The sequence below is a fragment of the Macaca fascicularis genome, chromosome 14, assembly GCF_037993035.2.
Source record: "Macaca fascicularis isolate 582-1 chromosome 14, T2T-MFA8v1.1".
Lineage (NCBI taxonomy): Eukaryota > Metazoa > Chordata > Mammalia > Primates > Cercopithecidae > Macaca > Macaca fascicularis.
In genome coordinates, this window is record NC_088388.1 from 70,479,555 (window position 1) to 70,494,774 (window position 15,220).

Consider the following 15,220-nt stretch of genomic DNA (forward strand, 5'->3'; position numbering starts at 1 on the left):
TGACTTGTGTCAGCTGATGAGGATTCGGAGTCAGTTAGGGATTTATAACTACTGGAGTAGAAAGCAGGAAATTTTCATTGACAAGACTTAGAAAGCCAGGCAGGAGTCCCTTTGTAGTAGTTGTACCTTGGAACTCATGGCTCCTTTCAGGTACAGAATTCAAAGTGAAGTATTATAGTAGAATAAGGTGAGGAAATAAAACTCCGTTTTGGAGGAAGAAGCTAACTGGAATAAAGAAAGAAAAGAGCCGTGATCATTCCCTGTGACGGTCTTATAAATTCAAGAAGAAACAAAATTCAAGAAGAAACTCGAGTTAACTGGGTTACAGTATGTTTACCTGGTGAAGGAAGTTAGGGTATTTAAAAACCAAAACTAGAGGTTGGACAGGATAAAGGTACTGGGAAATACTTGGGTAAAATTATTATTTTTGACTCTTCAGATTTGATGAAATTGAATTAGTTGACACTTGGTTCTGTTCGTATCAGTAAGATTGTTACTTTGCTCTTGTTTAGATGACAAAGCATAAACTCAAAACTAGTAGTGCAGAAGAGAACCGTAGTCTAAATAGTAAAGTGTGAACAGGGTATGTTTTCCATGACATTTTCTCAGTTCAAGCATCACCCTTTTCTGGGAAGCTGTTCTTGGCATTCTCTCCTCTGCAAGCTTCCATAACACTTATTTGATACTTGTATTTATAGAACATATTTTTATTTTAGCTGTTTTTTTATTAGGCTGGTAAATATTTTCATCTTATCTTTGTTGTCCAGTTGCTTGCCATGTAGTAGGCCCTCAGTAAGTGTGTTTACTTGAATGAATAGACAAATATGGAGGAGTTTTACCTGGCAGTAGTCAATAGAGAGAGGCTCCTGAAATATGGGGCCCAGATAAGATGGTTTCTGCTGTTTATGTGTTATAGGATACTTTGGTACCTGACATTTATTTGTTTGTTTATTTAATGAGATAGGGTCTCACTCTATCACCCAGGCTGGAGTGCAGTGGTGCAGTCTCGGTTCACAGCAGCCTCAACCTCCTGGGCTCAAGCAGTCCTCCCACCTCAGCCTCCCAAGTAGCTGGGACCTCAGGTGTGCACCACCATACCCAGCTAATTTTTTTTGTATTTTTTTGGTTGAGACGGGGTTTTGCTATGTTGCCCAGGCTGGTATTGAATCCTGGGCTCAAGCCGCCCCCCACCTCAGCCTCCCAAAGTGCTGAGATTACAGGCATGAGCCACTGCGTCTAGCTGGTACCTGACTTTGTTTATGTCTACTAGGTTCTAGATAGAGCAAGCAGAATTTTTAAGGAACGAAATGTACAGCTTTGAAAAAATTAGTTATTATTTTCTTGTAATATGATTTATGTGGTGGTAGTTAACCTGGAAAGTAAAGAATGATGGTACAAATGTTTAATTTCCAATAATGAGACTATATGCAGTTATGCAATTTGTTGAAAGGTTAGGGGAATAAGAAATTCAGAGATTTGACGATAAGTATTGGCCGAGCATGGTGACTCACTCCTGTAATCCCAGCACCTTGAAGGTCGAGGCAGGTGGATTGCTTGAGCCCAGAAGTTGAAGACTAGCCTGGGCAACATGGGGAAACCCTGTCTCTATGAAAAATACAAAAATTATCCAGGTGTGGTGGCTTGCACCTGTACTCAAACTACTCGGTAGGCTGAAATCAGAGAATCGCCAAGCCCGGGAGATTGAGTTGGAACTGCAGTGCTGTGATTGCAGTTTCAACCTGGGAAACCGTGTGAGGCCCTGTCTCAAAACAAAACAAAGGCCCGGTGCGGTGGCTCACACCTGTAATCCTAGCACTTTGGGAGGCCGAGTCGGGTGGATTGCCTGAGCTCAGGAGTTCGAGACCCGCCTGGGCAACACGGTGAAACCCCGTCTCTACTTAAAAAAAAAACAAAAAAAAATTCGCTAGGCTTGGCGTCATGCGTCTGTAGTCCCAGCTACTCGGTAGGCTGAGGGAGGAGAATTGCTTGAACTCGGGAGGCGGAGGTTGCAGTGAGCATCTGTTGCAGTGAGCTGAGATGTGCCACTGCACTCCAGCCTAGGTGACAGCGAGACTCTGACTCAAGAAAAAAGAAAACGAAACAAAAAACAGTACATATTAGAGGCAAGGTAGGTAAACGTTTCCTGAGAACTTGGTGCATTCTTTTTGTTTGAAATTGACCCTAAGTATTTGGCACAGTATGGCTCTAGAGAAAGGTTTCTCAGCTTTGGAACTTTTGAGACTTTGGGCCAGATAATTATCGTGGGGCCTCTGTTGTATATTGTAGGATATTTAGCGACATTCCTACCTCTACCCATCAGATACCCAGGAGATGATTTTTAGAGAGGGTATGGTGTTCTTTTTTTGTTTGAGACAGAGTGTTGCTCTGTTATCCAGGCTGGAATGCAGTGGTGTGATCTTGACTCACTGCAACCTCCGCCTCCCGGGTTCAAGCGACTCTTGCCTCAGTCTCCCGAGTAGCTGGGATTACAGGCATGCACCACCGCTTCTGGCTAATTTTTGTATTTTTAGTAGAGACGGCGTTTCTCCATATTGGCCAGGCTGGTCTCGAACCCCTGACCTCAGGTGATCCACCCACCTCGGCCTCCCAAAGTGCTGGGATTACAGACGTGAGCCACCATGCCTAGCCTTATAGAGGATATGATGTTCTAACCAAGGGAATGGCTTGATCAAAGATCTATCCTAGGGAGGATACCGTAAAACAGAAGGTTCCAGATAGTTTTGTTGGGATATGTTATTAGGTTACATTAGGCTAATTAATCTCTTCTTCCTGGAATTCCACCCAGCCTCCTTTCCCAGCCCTCTTGTCTAGGGCAAAAATTTTCATTCAGTTTGACTGTGTGTGATAATCCCTGCCTCTTGGTATTTTCGTGAAGATTAGATGAGAGGACGTATGAAAAAATGCTTTGTCAAGTGGGAAGTACTATACTAATCCATTCATCTAACACACATTTATTGTTTTTGCTCTTTGCTGGCTTTGATACAAAGGAGCTTAATGAAGTGGAGAGGAAAAACTACTTATCATTTGTGTCTGGAGTTAGCAGCAAATTGGAAATGTCTTGGGAAGCGTGCATATATGCGTCTTTCAGATAGTCTTAAAGTTGACAGTTGCCTGGAGTTGTTTGTTTTGTTTTGACCACATTTCAGGATATCCACCACTTTTCTGGGTAGAAAACTGAATTTTGTTATTGTACCCAGAGTTACAGAGATCATAAAAGTTAGATGTGTAAAGCAGTATATCAGTTTATAGAACTTCACTTTGGACAGTGTCAGAATATTTGTCCATTGATTGGACTACTGATGTGTATTATAAGGTATACTTCTTGTATCTGAGAATCTGAATTAGGAGATTTTTGAGCATAGAGAACAGAGTAAAATTAAGGGTAAAGTTAAAGTTCTCTTTTCTATGTAACACAATTTCATTTTTCTTTTTTCTTTTTAAATATACCAAAAAGAAAAAACTGCAACGGGTATAAGTCCGTTCATAAAAAAAGGAGAAAAGTTAATCTTTGTTGTAAATTTCATCTTTGCCATGGGTATGTATGCCTTATACATTATCCTTACTCCATGAAAGAGATTATTTCTGGTAACTAGAACTCACATATTTGCCAGAGAAGTGTCTTTTCCTGATAGTGCTGGATCTGTGGTGCCAAATGTTGGTTTTGTAGGTTCCTCGTTGATAGTGAATGCAAGGTCATTTCCCTTTAATTAGCAGTGTTCTTTCTCTAGGAGCTGTAGGCTCTAGATTCTAGAAGCATCGGCCACGCTGGGGTCAACAATAGCTTTGTCTTGGGCAAATAGATTCTTGTGCCTTAATTTCATCCTTGTAAAATAGAGATAAAAATACCTACATCATTGGATTCTTGGGAAGTTTACATGAGATAATTCATAAACAGCATTTAGAACAGTGCCTGGGACATTGTAAGAACTCAAATGTTATCTTGTATTTCTTCCTGGGGGAGGTTTCAGCTTGGGCCAGTTTAACATATTTGAAAGGATAAGGGCTTAAGTGTGATATGCCTTTAAACTTTAATGGGTTTATTTCTGTCTCTAGGATTACTTTTTTTTTTAATGGATTTTACTACATTTTTGGAGTAAAATCTAAATGGAGTGGAAAATAGTTAATACAAATATCTGTATTATCTAGTTCTTCTGTTATTTGTTTGTTGAGACAGAGTCTCACTGTGTTGCCTAGACTGTACTGCAGTGGCGTGATCTCAACTAACTGCAACCTCCACTTCCTGAGTTCAAGCGATTCTCCTGCCTCAGCCACCCAAGTAGCTGGGATTACAGGTGTGCACCACTGCTATCAGCTGAGTTGTGTATTTTTAGTAGAGATGGGGTTTTGCCATGTTGGCCAAGCTGGTCTCAAACTCTTGGCCTCAAGTGATCTGCCCACCTTGGCCTCACAAAGCGCTGGAATTACAGGCGTGAGCCACTGCATCCAGCCTTATTGTTAATAGAGGAAGTAAAATGCTACATGTTCTTTCTCTGATTGTGTCAGTAGTCACAAACTGAAAACCCACGGGAACCAGGCAGTTGATGTAAATGAGTGATATTGGGTGGGTATTGTGGCACTTTGGAGAGTGCATGCTCTCACAGAAGAGAGGTAAATAGAGGGAATTGCTACTAAGCTCCAGCCTGTCATTGACATGAAGTGATTTTAGTCATAGTTTGGTTAATTATCAGGTTTTTCATGAGAAGCCAAAAATCCATCGTTTTTTGCCATAACCTTATTTTATTTTTTTATTTTGTTCATTTGTATTTTTTGAGACGGAGGCTCACTCTGTTGCCCAGGCTGGAGTGCAGTGGCACGGTCTCAGCTCATTGCAAGCTCTACCTCCAGGGTTCAAGCAATTCTCCTGTCTCAGCCTCCTGAGTAGCTGGGACTACAGGTGCCACCACCACGCCCGACTAGTTTTTGTATTTTCAGTAGAGGCAGGGTTTCACCATGTTGGCCAGGCTGGTCTCAAACTCCTGGCCTCAGGTGACCCGCCTGCCTCTGCCTCCCAGAGTGTTGGAATTACAGGCATGAGCCACTGCACCCAGCCAAGGGTGTGCTTTAGAGTAACTTGAACTTTTTCTGAATGCAAATGTCTATACCCCAGCCCTAGACATTTTGGTTCAGTATTTCTAGAATGGAGCCTGGCAATTTGTATTTTTGTTTGTTTGCTTGCTTGCTGGAGTGCAGTGGCACCATTCGTAGCTTGCTGCAGGCCTGAACTCCTGGGCTAAAGTGATTCTCTAGCTTCAACCTCACTAGTATGCACCACCATGCCTCGTTTGCATTTTGTTTTATTTTTTTAATAGAGACGTGTTGTCCAAGCTGGTCTGTTGTCCAAGCTGGTCTGGCTTTAAACAGACCTTCCTGCCTCAACTTCCCAAAGCATTGGGATCTACAGATGTGAGCCACTGTAACTGGCCAGAGTTTGTATTTTGAAAAGCTTGCCACCTAATTCTGATGTGGCCCTCTAGAACCACTGGTTTTAGTGAGCTTTGTTTAATCGAAGGAGTTACTCAATTTTTGGATATTGAGATAAATAACTATTTAATTTTTTTTCCTAGGGAATTTTAGGAGAGAGAATATTTCTGTAAAGCATCATTTATTTAAGGAACAGCCTTATCTTTTTCAATGTTGCGCAAAATGTTTGGGTATTAGAGCGACTAGAAGTGTTAGTGGGACACTAGAATTTGGGGAAGACCTCAAAATGTAATATTTAATTCTATTATATGAACACGGCGTGAGTTTCCTAGAAGAAAAGATTACTCTACATACATTGTGTGGCTATAATAGAAAAATCATCATACCTGTCACAAAATCCAGATAAGCATGATTGGCTGTTTTCAGAGTTTTTATACTGAAAGTAGTTTACTTATTAACCTATTGTCTACTGGCAGATAAGAGGTAGCAGGCATCGGCCGGGCGCGGTGGCTCACGCCTGTAATCCCAGCACTTTGGGTGGCCGAGGCGGGCGGATCACAAGGTCAGGAGATCGAGACCACGGTGAAACCCCGTCTCTACTAAAAATACAAAAAATTAGCCGGGCGCGGTTGTGGGCGCCTGTAGTCCCAGCTACTCGGGAGGCTGAGGCAGGAGAATGGCGTGAACCCGGGAGGCGGAGCTTGCAGTGAGCCGAGATCGCGCCACTGCACTCCAGCCTGGGCGACAGAGCGAGACTCCGTCTCAAAAAAAAAAAAAAAAAAGAGGTAGCAGGCATCTAAATTTAAGGAAAATTTATGGAGGGGGGAAGCTCTTTTGAGTAAACTAGACAGCTATTTTTATTCAGATTGGGGGGTAACCAAACTTTTCTTTGTAGTCGTTCTTGGAACAGTTTGGTCCAGTTCATTAAATAACCAGGTGCATAGTTTGGATACAGGAGTGAAATAATTTATATGAGGTGAGGGTTTTTGTTTTTGTTTTTGTTTTTGAGACAGAGTTTCGCTCTTGTCACCCATGCTGGAGTACAGTGGTGCAATCTCAGCTCACTGCAACCTCTGCCTTCCAGGTTCAAGCAGTTCTCCTGCCTCAGCCTCCCAAGTAGCTGGGATTACAGGCATGCACCACCACACCTGGCTAATTTTTGTACTATTAGTAGAGACCGGCTTTCACTGTGTTGACCAGGCTGGTCTCGAACTCCTGAGCTCAGGTGATCCACCCGCCTTGGCCTCCCAAAGTGCTGGGATTACAGGTGTGAGCCACTGCGCCTGGCCAAGGTAAGGGTTTTTTTGTTTGTTTTTGAGACAGGGTCTCACCCTATCACCTTTGCTGGAGGGAAGTGGCAGGATCATGGCTCACGGCAACCTCCATCTCCTGGGCTCAAGCAATCCTCCCACCTCAGCCAACCAAGTAATTGGGACTACAGTCCTCTGTCACCACACCAGTCCAACTTTGATTTTTTGTAGAGACAGGGCTTCACCATGTTGCCCAGGCTAGTCTCAAATTCCTGGACTCAAGCAATCAGCCAGCTTCAGCCCCCCGAGCTGCCAGGATTAGAGGTTGAGCCACTGTGCCTGGCCAGAGGTGAGGGATTTTCATCAAAGGTTTTCTGTAATCTTAGAAGTAGAAGATAGATAAGTAGGGGACCATAGAGAATAGTCTTAAAACGTAATCTCATAGAGAATATCAGGGCACCAGAATCTCTGGGATTTAGAGATGGAAGGCAGGGCATGCATAATTTGAAAAACATTTACTATTATCATGTTTTATATCCCTCGAAGATAGGGGAAAAATAAACTTTGCAATGCAAACTATGGAAAATAAAGTCTTGTCCGGGTGCGGTGGCTCATGCCTGTAATCCCAGCACTTTGGGAGGCCCAGGTTGGTGGACCACTTGAGATGAGGAGTTTAAGACCAGCCTGGCCAACATGGTGAAACCCTGTCTCTACTAAAAATGCAAATAATTAGACACATGCCTGTAATCCCAGTTACTCTGAGACTGAGGCTGGAGAATAACTTGAACCCAGGAGGAGGAGGTTGTAGTGAGCCACTGCATACCATTCCATTTCAAAAAAAAAAAAAAAAAAAAAGAAAACCTGACAAAAATGTTAGCTTTTTAGGTGGTTGGGGTAACAGACTGTGGTTATAATTTTTGATGGGTATGATTCATAACCTCCTAGGTGGATCATACAAACACCTTGCCTTGTACATCTGAAATACTTACTGATTAAAAAGGGGACTTAGGTAAAAAAAAAAAAAAAGATTGAAAACATTATTTTAAATGGATGGTTAATGTTGGGATCTAAAGTTTTACCTCAAATTATGAAGTTTAACCTTACTGTTCGGCTCGAACGTTGTAGATTAAGGATCATTTTACAAGGTTTATTTTATCATACAGTTTGAGGATATTGAATGAGAGTGTATACGATAGTTTGAATAGGCCTAAGTTTGTGGAATGATAGATTTTCTAAAACAATTACATTCCATTTTGTGGTCTTTAAGAGAGTGATAATGTTTTCTTTTTCCCAGCTTTCTGAAACAAAGACTCATTTTGAAGATGTTTAACAAATCATTTGGAACACCCTTTGGGGGTGGCACAGGTGGCTTTGGCACAACTTCAACATTTGGACAGAGTAAGTTTTTAAAAAGGATAAGAGGGGGAAACCTTAATTACTCTCTTCTTACTAAGAACAAATCCACTCTGATAAGCTTTAGGTGGGAATTTTATTTATACTTTCGTATTTATAGCAAAGTCATCTTGAAAAAATAACTAGGATAAGATCTCTTTAACAGTGTTTAAGGAAGTAGAAATAAATTCTAAGTTTTCATGGCCTTCTTCTGATCATCAGTAGAAGATACTTAAAATATTTGCATTATTTTGTTTAACAGAAAGTTATAATTTGTTACTGATTTTCAGACCAGAAAATAATTCTTTTAATGTTGAAGTCTAAAATGCAGTTATGAAACAACTGCCCTGGAATTTACCCTGTGAACATGATGTGACATTCAAATGTCACAGAAATGTTAAAATGTGGAAGTGTCTAATCCCCATCAACCCTCCTGAGATCTAACTCCCTTCCTACCCAGTATTGTACATGACTAATGTCTTATACAATATCGTATATGACTAATTGCCTGTAGCAATCCTTATTTACATTTAAACTTTTTTTTTGGAGATTTTTTTTTTTGTTTTTTTTTTGTTTTTTTTTTTTTTTTTTTTTTTTTACCAGAAAGCCCCCCCCCCAAAAAAAATTTTTTTTTTTTCCAGTAAAAACCGGGAACCCTGCTAGACAAATTCTAAAAGAACTGTGACACTTTGTTAAAAATGTTTATACTCATCCAAGGCTGGAAAGAATGGTATAATGAACTCTTGTGTACTTATATCCCAACTTTAACAATGAGCATTTTCCCAGTCTTGTTTTTATCTCTTTATTTCCAGGGGGAGGAGAGCATCTTAACAGAATATTTTAAATCCCAGAAACTTTCTCTAATTGATGAAATTTATTTATTTTTTGAGATAGGATCCTGCACTTTCACTGAGGCTGGAGTGCATTGGCAGTATCATGGTTCACTACAGCCTCAGCCTCCCAGACCCAAGCAATCCTCATACCTCAGCCTCCTAAGTAGCTGGGACCACAGTTGCACACCACCATGCCTGGCTCATTTTTCTCAGCTCGCTGTAACATCCACCTCCTGGGTTCAAGCAGTTCTCCTGCTTAAGCCTGCTAAAGCGAGGGGATTACAAGCATAAGCCATGGCACTGGGCTAAGGATTCTTTAAGAAGCATAACTAACAAGCCTCTATCATACCTAATAAAATTAATAATAGAGGAAGTTGTTTTTTGTTTTTTTTTTTTTTGAGGTGGAGTCTCACTCGGTCACCCAGGATGGAGTGCAGTGGCGCGATCTCGGCTCACTGCAACTTCTGCCTCCTGGGTTCAAGCAGTTCTCCTGCCTAGCCTCCCACGTAGCTGGGACTATAGGCGCCCACCACCAGGCCCGGCTAATTTTTTTTTTTTTTTTGTATTTTAAGTAGAGATGGGGTTTCACCGTGTTAACCAGCATGGTCTCAATCTCCTGACCTCGTGATCCGCTCACCTCGGCCTCCCAAAGTACTGGAATTACAGGCGTGAGCCACCGCGCCTGGCAAGGAAGTTTTCTTAAGTGGCTCCTGACCTCGTTTTTAGAGAACTCTAGATCCATGTCTGTGGTTTTTAACTAAAAGTGCCCGTCACAGTCACCTTTGGAAGTTTTATTCAAAATACATATCTCATCAAAAATTATAGAATTAGAATTTCTGGAGTTGCAACCTGGACGTGCGTATTTTGAAAAAGCTTCCCAGGTTGTTCTGATGTGTTCCCCTGATGAAAGACCATTTATCTCAGTGACTATGGAGTGTCACTAATTTTTTTGAATTTTTAGTAGAGGCGGGATTTCACCATGTTGGTCAGGCTGGTCTTGAACTCCTGACCTCAAATGATTCGTCTGCCTTGGCCTCCCAGAATGCTGGGATTACAGGTGTGAGCCACTGTGCCCGGCCAGCACTTTTTTTATTTTTTTAACCTATGAACATCTGTAACTTTTATTGAAAAGTCACTCCTTTTGACTTCAAATTTTCATACTTACCCTGGGGACAATGAATAAAATGTCTGTGTCTTGGTTTTTACTCTGTAATTCATACTCTGATGGGAGTTTGAAAAAATGTTTTCAGTTAGGCTAGTAGTTCAAATTCAGAAGTTTAAGAAATATTAAAATGCCTTTTCATTTGGTCATCTTATGCAGATTTTATTCTAAATTCTAATTTAATCTGGATTTTGCTTTTGCAGATACTGGCTTTGGCACTACTAGTGGAGGGGCATTTGGAACATCTGCATTTGGTTCTAGCAACAATACTGGAGGCCTGTTTGGAAATTCACAGACTAAACCAGGTAGGGTCTTCATTTGTGATATAACTGGTTTGTTTGTAGCTGGTATAGGCATTGACTTAGCGGCTCTGATCTACTTAACTTTTTCCCTCCTTCTCCATCTCCTCAGGAGGATTATTTGGAACCAGTTCATTTAGCCAGCCAGCTACCTCCACAAGCACTGGTTTTGGGTTTGGTACATCAACAGGAACAGCAAATACCTTGTTTGGAACTGCAAGCACAGGGACCAGTCTTTTCTCATCCCAAAACAATGCCTTTGCACAAAATAAACCAACTGGCTTTGGGAGTAAGTAGGATATTGCTGGAGCTCTGCATCTAATAATTTGGTTTGCTTATTGAATGTGTTGTCTTTTCTCCTTTTTTCTATGTTCATCTACCCTCTTTTCCCGCTAATTGGCAAAAATATGGGAAGAGGAAAACTTCAATATGTACTGAAAAGGTTAATAGGCTGAAAAGGAAGACAGCATCTACATCTCTATAAGGATGGAAATTTGAAGTACTGTTACTTAAGGGATATGCAGAGGAAGAGCCTCCTGATGTAGAATGGCCAGAGAAAGGGTGAAAAGCCAGGTCAGAGTAGTGTAGTTCATGTTAAGATGGGAGAATTTCAAGGAGGAATATGTTATAGTCAGCCATATTGTGCTGCAGAGGCACCTTCTTGTCTCTGTTTTATATTTGGCATGAAGAGACTAGAGCAGGAATGACATATTGGACATGACATGGTTACTCCTCCATTTTTTGTCCATGCAGATGTTTTTATTTGATGGCTTTTTTCACTTTAAGTCCAAACATGTCTTGGGGGATACTTCTCCACACAGCGCTATACTTTGAGGCAACCACTGCTAGTTCATCAGGTATGCCTTATCAAATGATGCCATTCCTGGCACAAGGGTATAGAAGAATGAATAGTGCCGGGCGCAGTGGCTCACGCCTGTAATCCCAGCACTTTGGGAGGCCGAGGCGGGCGGATCACAAGGTCAGGAGATCGAGACCACGGTGAAACCCCGTCTCTACCAAAAATACAAAAAATTAGCCGGGCGCGGTGGCGGGCGCCTGTAGTCCCAGCTACCCAGGAGGCTGAGGTAGGAGAATGGCGTAAACCCAGGAGGCGGAGCTTGCAGTGAGCCGAGATCGCGCCACTGCACTCCAGCCTGGGCGACAGAGCGAGACTCCGTCTCAAAAAAAAAAAAAAAAAGAAGAATGAATAGTTAGCCAGCCATCAGTATTTTCCAGAGGGAAAGTTGTTTGTATAACATTGAAATATTTAACCATAACAATATATAATACAGTCTAAAGTAGTAAATCAAAAGAAATGTGCCTATTTGCTTTAAACTATATATTAAGACATGTTTTAGAAAGAAGTAGTAACAGTTTGCCAGTGAGAAATCGTAGTACTTTTTAATGTGGTAATTAGGATGTTACTAATTCTAAATATTGGCAATACATTTCTATTGCTTAGTAAATTGGCACCATATATATAACCTCTTTTTTTTTTGAGATGGAGTCTCGATCTGTTACCCAGACTGGAGTGCAGTGGCGTGATCTCTGCTCACCACTGCAACCTCTGCCTCCCCGGTTCAAGCGAGTCTCCTGCCTCAGCTTCCCGAGTAGTTGGGACTTAACAGGCACCCGCTGTCATGCCTAGCTAATTTTTATATTTTTAGTAGAGATGGGGTTTCACCATATTGACCAGGGTGGTCTCAAACTCCTGACCCTCGTGTTCCATCCGCCTTGGCCTCCCAAAGTGCTGGGATTACAGGTGTGAGCCACCGCAGCTGGCATAACTTCTTCAGAAGTCTCTGATACTTTCAGCAATATATTCCTTAGCAACCATTAAATTCATTTATGTGTAATTTTTTTTAAACTCAGCTTTTTGGAAACGTAAAGTAATCCAAGGATTTGCTATTTCTTTAAATAGTTTCTGTAAAGTAATTGACAGTGACTGCTAATTTTTCTGAAATTGTAGGGGGTGAAATTTTCCATTAACCTATATTTGATTTCTCTAATAGGACCACTTGTATATTCTAAAGTTTTCGGTTATGTGTAGGTATATGTCATAATGTATGTAAATAAAACGTACTGTGACCACTCTTGAAGTCTGTGACAAGATGTTTTCAGAAAGACAAGTTCATTCAGCATCTAGTTAAACGAGAAAAGGAGAAATGAGATAAAATTTATGATGAAACAAGGTATTTCTTTTAAGTTGTCTTCCAAGTGTGACCTTAGGTCTTTATGGACACTTACCTGACCAAAGGATTCAGACTTTGTTTCACTTGAAAGTTGTTGAGCTTGGAAGTATGTATTTTTCTGTATGAAATTTCTGTTTGGGCCAGGCGCGGTGGCCCATACCTGTAATCCCAGCACTTTGGGAGGCAAAGGTGGGTGGATCACGAGGTCAGGAAATCAAGACCATCCTGGCTAACAACAGTGAAACCTTGTCTCTACTGAAAAAAAAAAAAATACAAAAAATTAGCCGGGCGTGGTGGCGGGCTAACCAGTAGTAGTCCCAGCTACTCAGGTGGCTGAGGCAGGAGAATGGCGTCAACCCGGGAGGCGGAGGTTGCAGTGAGCTGAGATCGCGCCACTGCACTCCAGCCTGGGCTACACAGCGAGACTCAGTCTCAAAAAAAAAAAAAAAAAAAAGGAAAAAAAATAATTTCTATTTGAATATATTTGCTTGGGAGACTTGAAAGGTAAAAAATTTCAGGATGTGAGACCAGGCGCAGTGACTCACACCTGTAATCCCAGCACTTTAGGAGGCTGAGGTGGGAGGATTGTTTGAGCCCAGCAATTTGAGACTAGCCTGAGCAGCATGGCAAGAGGCACTCTCTACAAAAATTAAAAAAAAAAAATTAGCTGAGTGTGGCGGCGCATGCCTGTGGTCCCGGCTACTTGGGAGACTGAGGCAGGAGTATTGCTTGAGGCTGTGAGGTCAAGGCTGCAGTGAGCTGTGATTGCACCACTGCACTCCATCCTAGGAGACAGAGCAAGACCCTGTCTTAAAAAAAAAAAATTGAGAATGTGAAAAAGTACTGTGGCACTAGTGCCATAGCCCAATTCCAAGGCATCTTATAGATTTCTTAAATTTCTTACTGTTATCATCTCGTTTTTCTTATTTTTAGATTTTGGAACCAGTACTAGCAGTGGAGGACTCTTTGGAACCACAAATACCACCTCTAATCCTTTTGGCAGCACATCTGGCTCCCTCTTTGGGCCAAGTAGTTTTACAGCTGCTCCTACTGGGACTACTATTAAATTTAACGTATGTATTTTCTTCCAATCTTTGTGGAATGTTTTTTCCCGCATGTATATTTCTTTGCAGGATGAATAGTAAAATTGCTTCTCATCCAGCTTAGCTTGACACTTCCTGAACAATGTGTTAAAAACAAGTTGTATAGTAGACAGGGAAACTTGTGAAATGCAAATCTAGATTATGATGTATATTTGAATTAGGCTCATCCCAATCAAATGTGTATTCATAAAATTTTATAATAAGCTGGTATAAGGTAGAATTTGAATTTACTGTGTTAAAAATTTGCTTCTGAATGGTCAGCTGTTGGTTTGGTTTGGTTTAGTTTGGTTTGTTTTGTTTTGTTTTAAGACGGAGTTTCACTGTTGTTGCCCAGGCTGGAGGGCGGTGGTGTTATCTCAGCTCACTGCAGCCTCCACCTCTTGGGTTCGAGTGATTCTCCTGCCTCTGCCTCCCGAGTAGCTGGGATTACAGGAGTCCACCTCCACACCTAGCTAATTTTTTTGTAGTTTTAGTAGAGATGGTGTTTCACCGTGGTGGCCAGGCTGGTCTTGAACTCCTGACCTCGGGTGATCTGCCCACCTCTGCCTCCCAAAGTGTTGGGATTACAGGCGTGAGCCACCATGCCCGGCCTGGTCAACTATTCTTTATGGAAATAATAGGTGGCAAATAAGAGTAACTCATCAACATTCTGTACCAGATTAAAAATACAGGTTTTGTTGATGAAATGGCTAAATGGGGCCATAAAGTTTTTGTGTGTGTGTGTGTTTTTTTTTTGAGAGGGGTTGAGTGGAGGGCTAGAGTGGAGGATTTTGTTTACAGAAACATATGGAATACCACTTGATGTAAATATTTGGGGGATTCTTAGGGTACGCTGGAAGTGCAGTTAGCCTAATGGAAATCTTTGGCAGAAATAAAACTTGTTAAAATATACTCCAGAAAATGAAGAATTTCTCAGGTAAATTGGTTAATTCATAGTACTAAATTTACAACCTCGAATTTAAAGTTAAAATATAAACGATAGTGAAAAATATTGTGTGATGCCTTTTGTAAAGCACAATAGTTGAGAAAACTGGCAGTACAAGCAGGAATCATTAGTTTGACTTATTGTGCCTTTTTCCTTGTAAGGTTATCGGGGAAAAACAGGTTTCCATATTTCTTTTTTTTTTTTTTTCTGAAGACAGTCAGACTGGAGTGCAGCGGTGCAATCTTGGCTCACTGCAACCTCCGCCTCTTCGGTTCAAGTGATTCTCCTGCCTCAGCCTCCCAAGTAGCTGGGATTACATGCACCCATCCAAGCTAATTTTTGTATTTTTAGTAGAGATAGGGTTTCACCATGTTGGCCAGGCGGGTCTTGAACTCCTGACCTCAAGTGATCCACCCACCTCGGCCTCCCAAAGTGCTGGGACTACAGGCGTGAGCCACTGCGCCTGGTCGGTTTCCATATTTTTGTTGTTGTTGTTGTTGTTGTTGTTGTTGTTGCTGTTTTTTGAGATGGAGTCTCACTCTGTTGCCCAGGCCAGAGTGCAGTGGCGCAATCTTGACCCACTGCAACCTCCACTTCCCGAATTCAAGCGATTCTCCTGCCT

General features: G+C 41.6%; 1 protein-coding gene and 1 non-coding gene across 10 annotated transcripts in view; one reads left to right on the forward strand and one right to left on the reverse strand.

Annotated features, from left to right (window-relative positions):
• NUP98 (nucleoporin 98 and 96 precursor) overlaps positions 1-15,220 on the forward strand; it is a 120,330-nt gene that overhangs the window by 1,152 nt on the left and 103,958 nt on the right. For all 9 annotated transcript variants that reach the window (XM_045370328.2, XM_045370331.2, XM_045370329.2 and 6 more), the window contains exons 2-5: positions 7,987-8,090; positions 10,283-10,384; positions 10,491-10,667; positions 13,504-13,643. In XM_045370328.2, the coding sequence (XP_045226263.2) occupies positions 8,015-8,090; positions 10,283-10,384; positions 10,491-10,667; positions 13,504-13,643 (495 nt within the window). In that variant the 5' untranslated portion in view covers positions 7,987-8,014. The remainder of the gene's footprint in view (positions 1-7,986; positions 8,091-10,282; positions 10,385-10,490; positions 10,668-13,503; positions 13,644-15,220) is intronic.
• LOC123568910 (U7 small nuclear RNA) lies at positions 8,716-8,774 on the reverse strand. The gene has a single exon (XR_006692463.1). It is a non-coding gene; the product is annotated as a U7 small nuclear RNA (small nuclear RNA).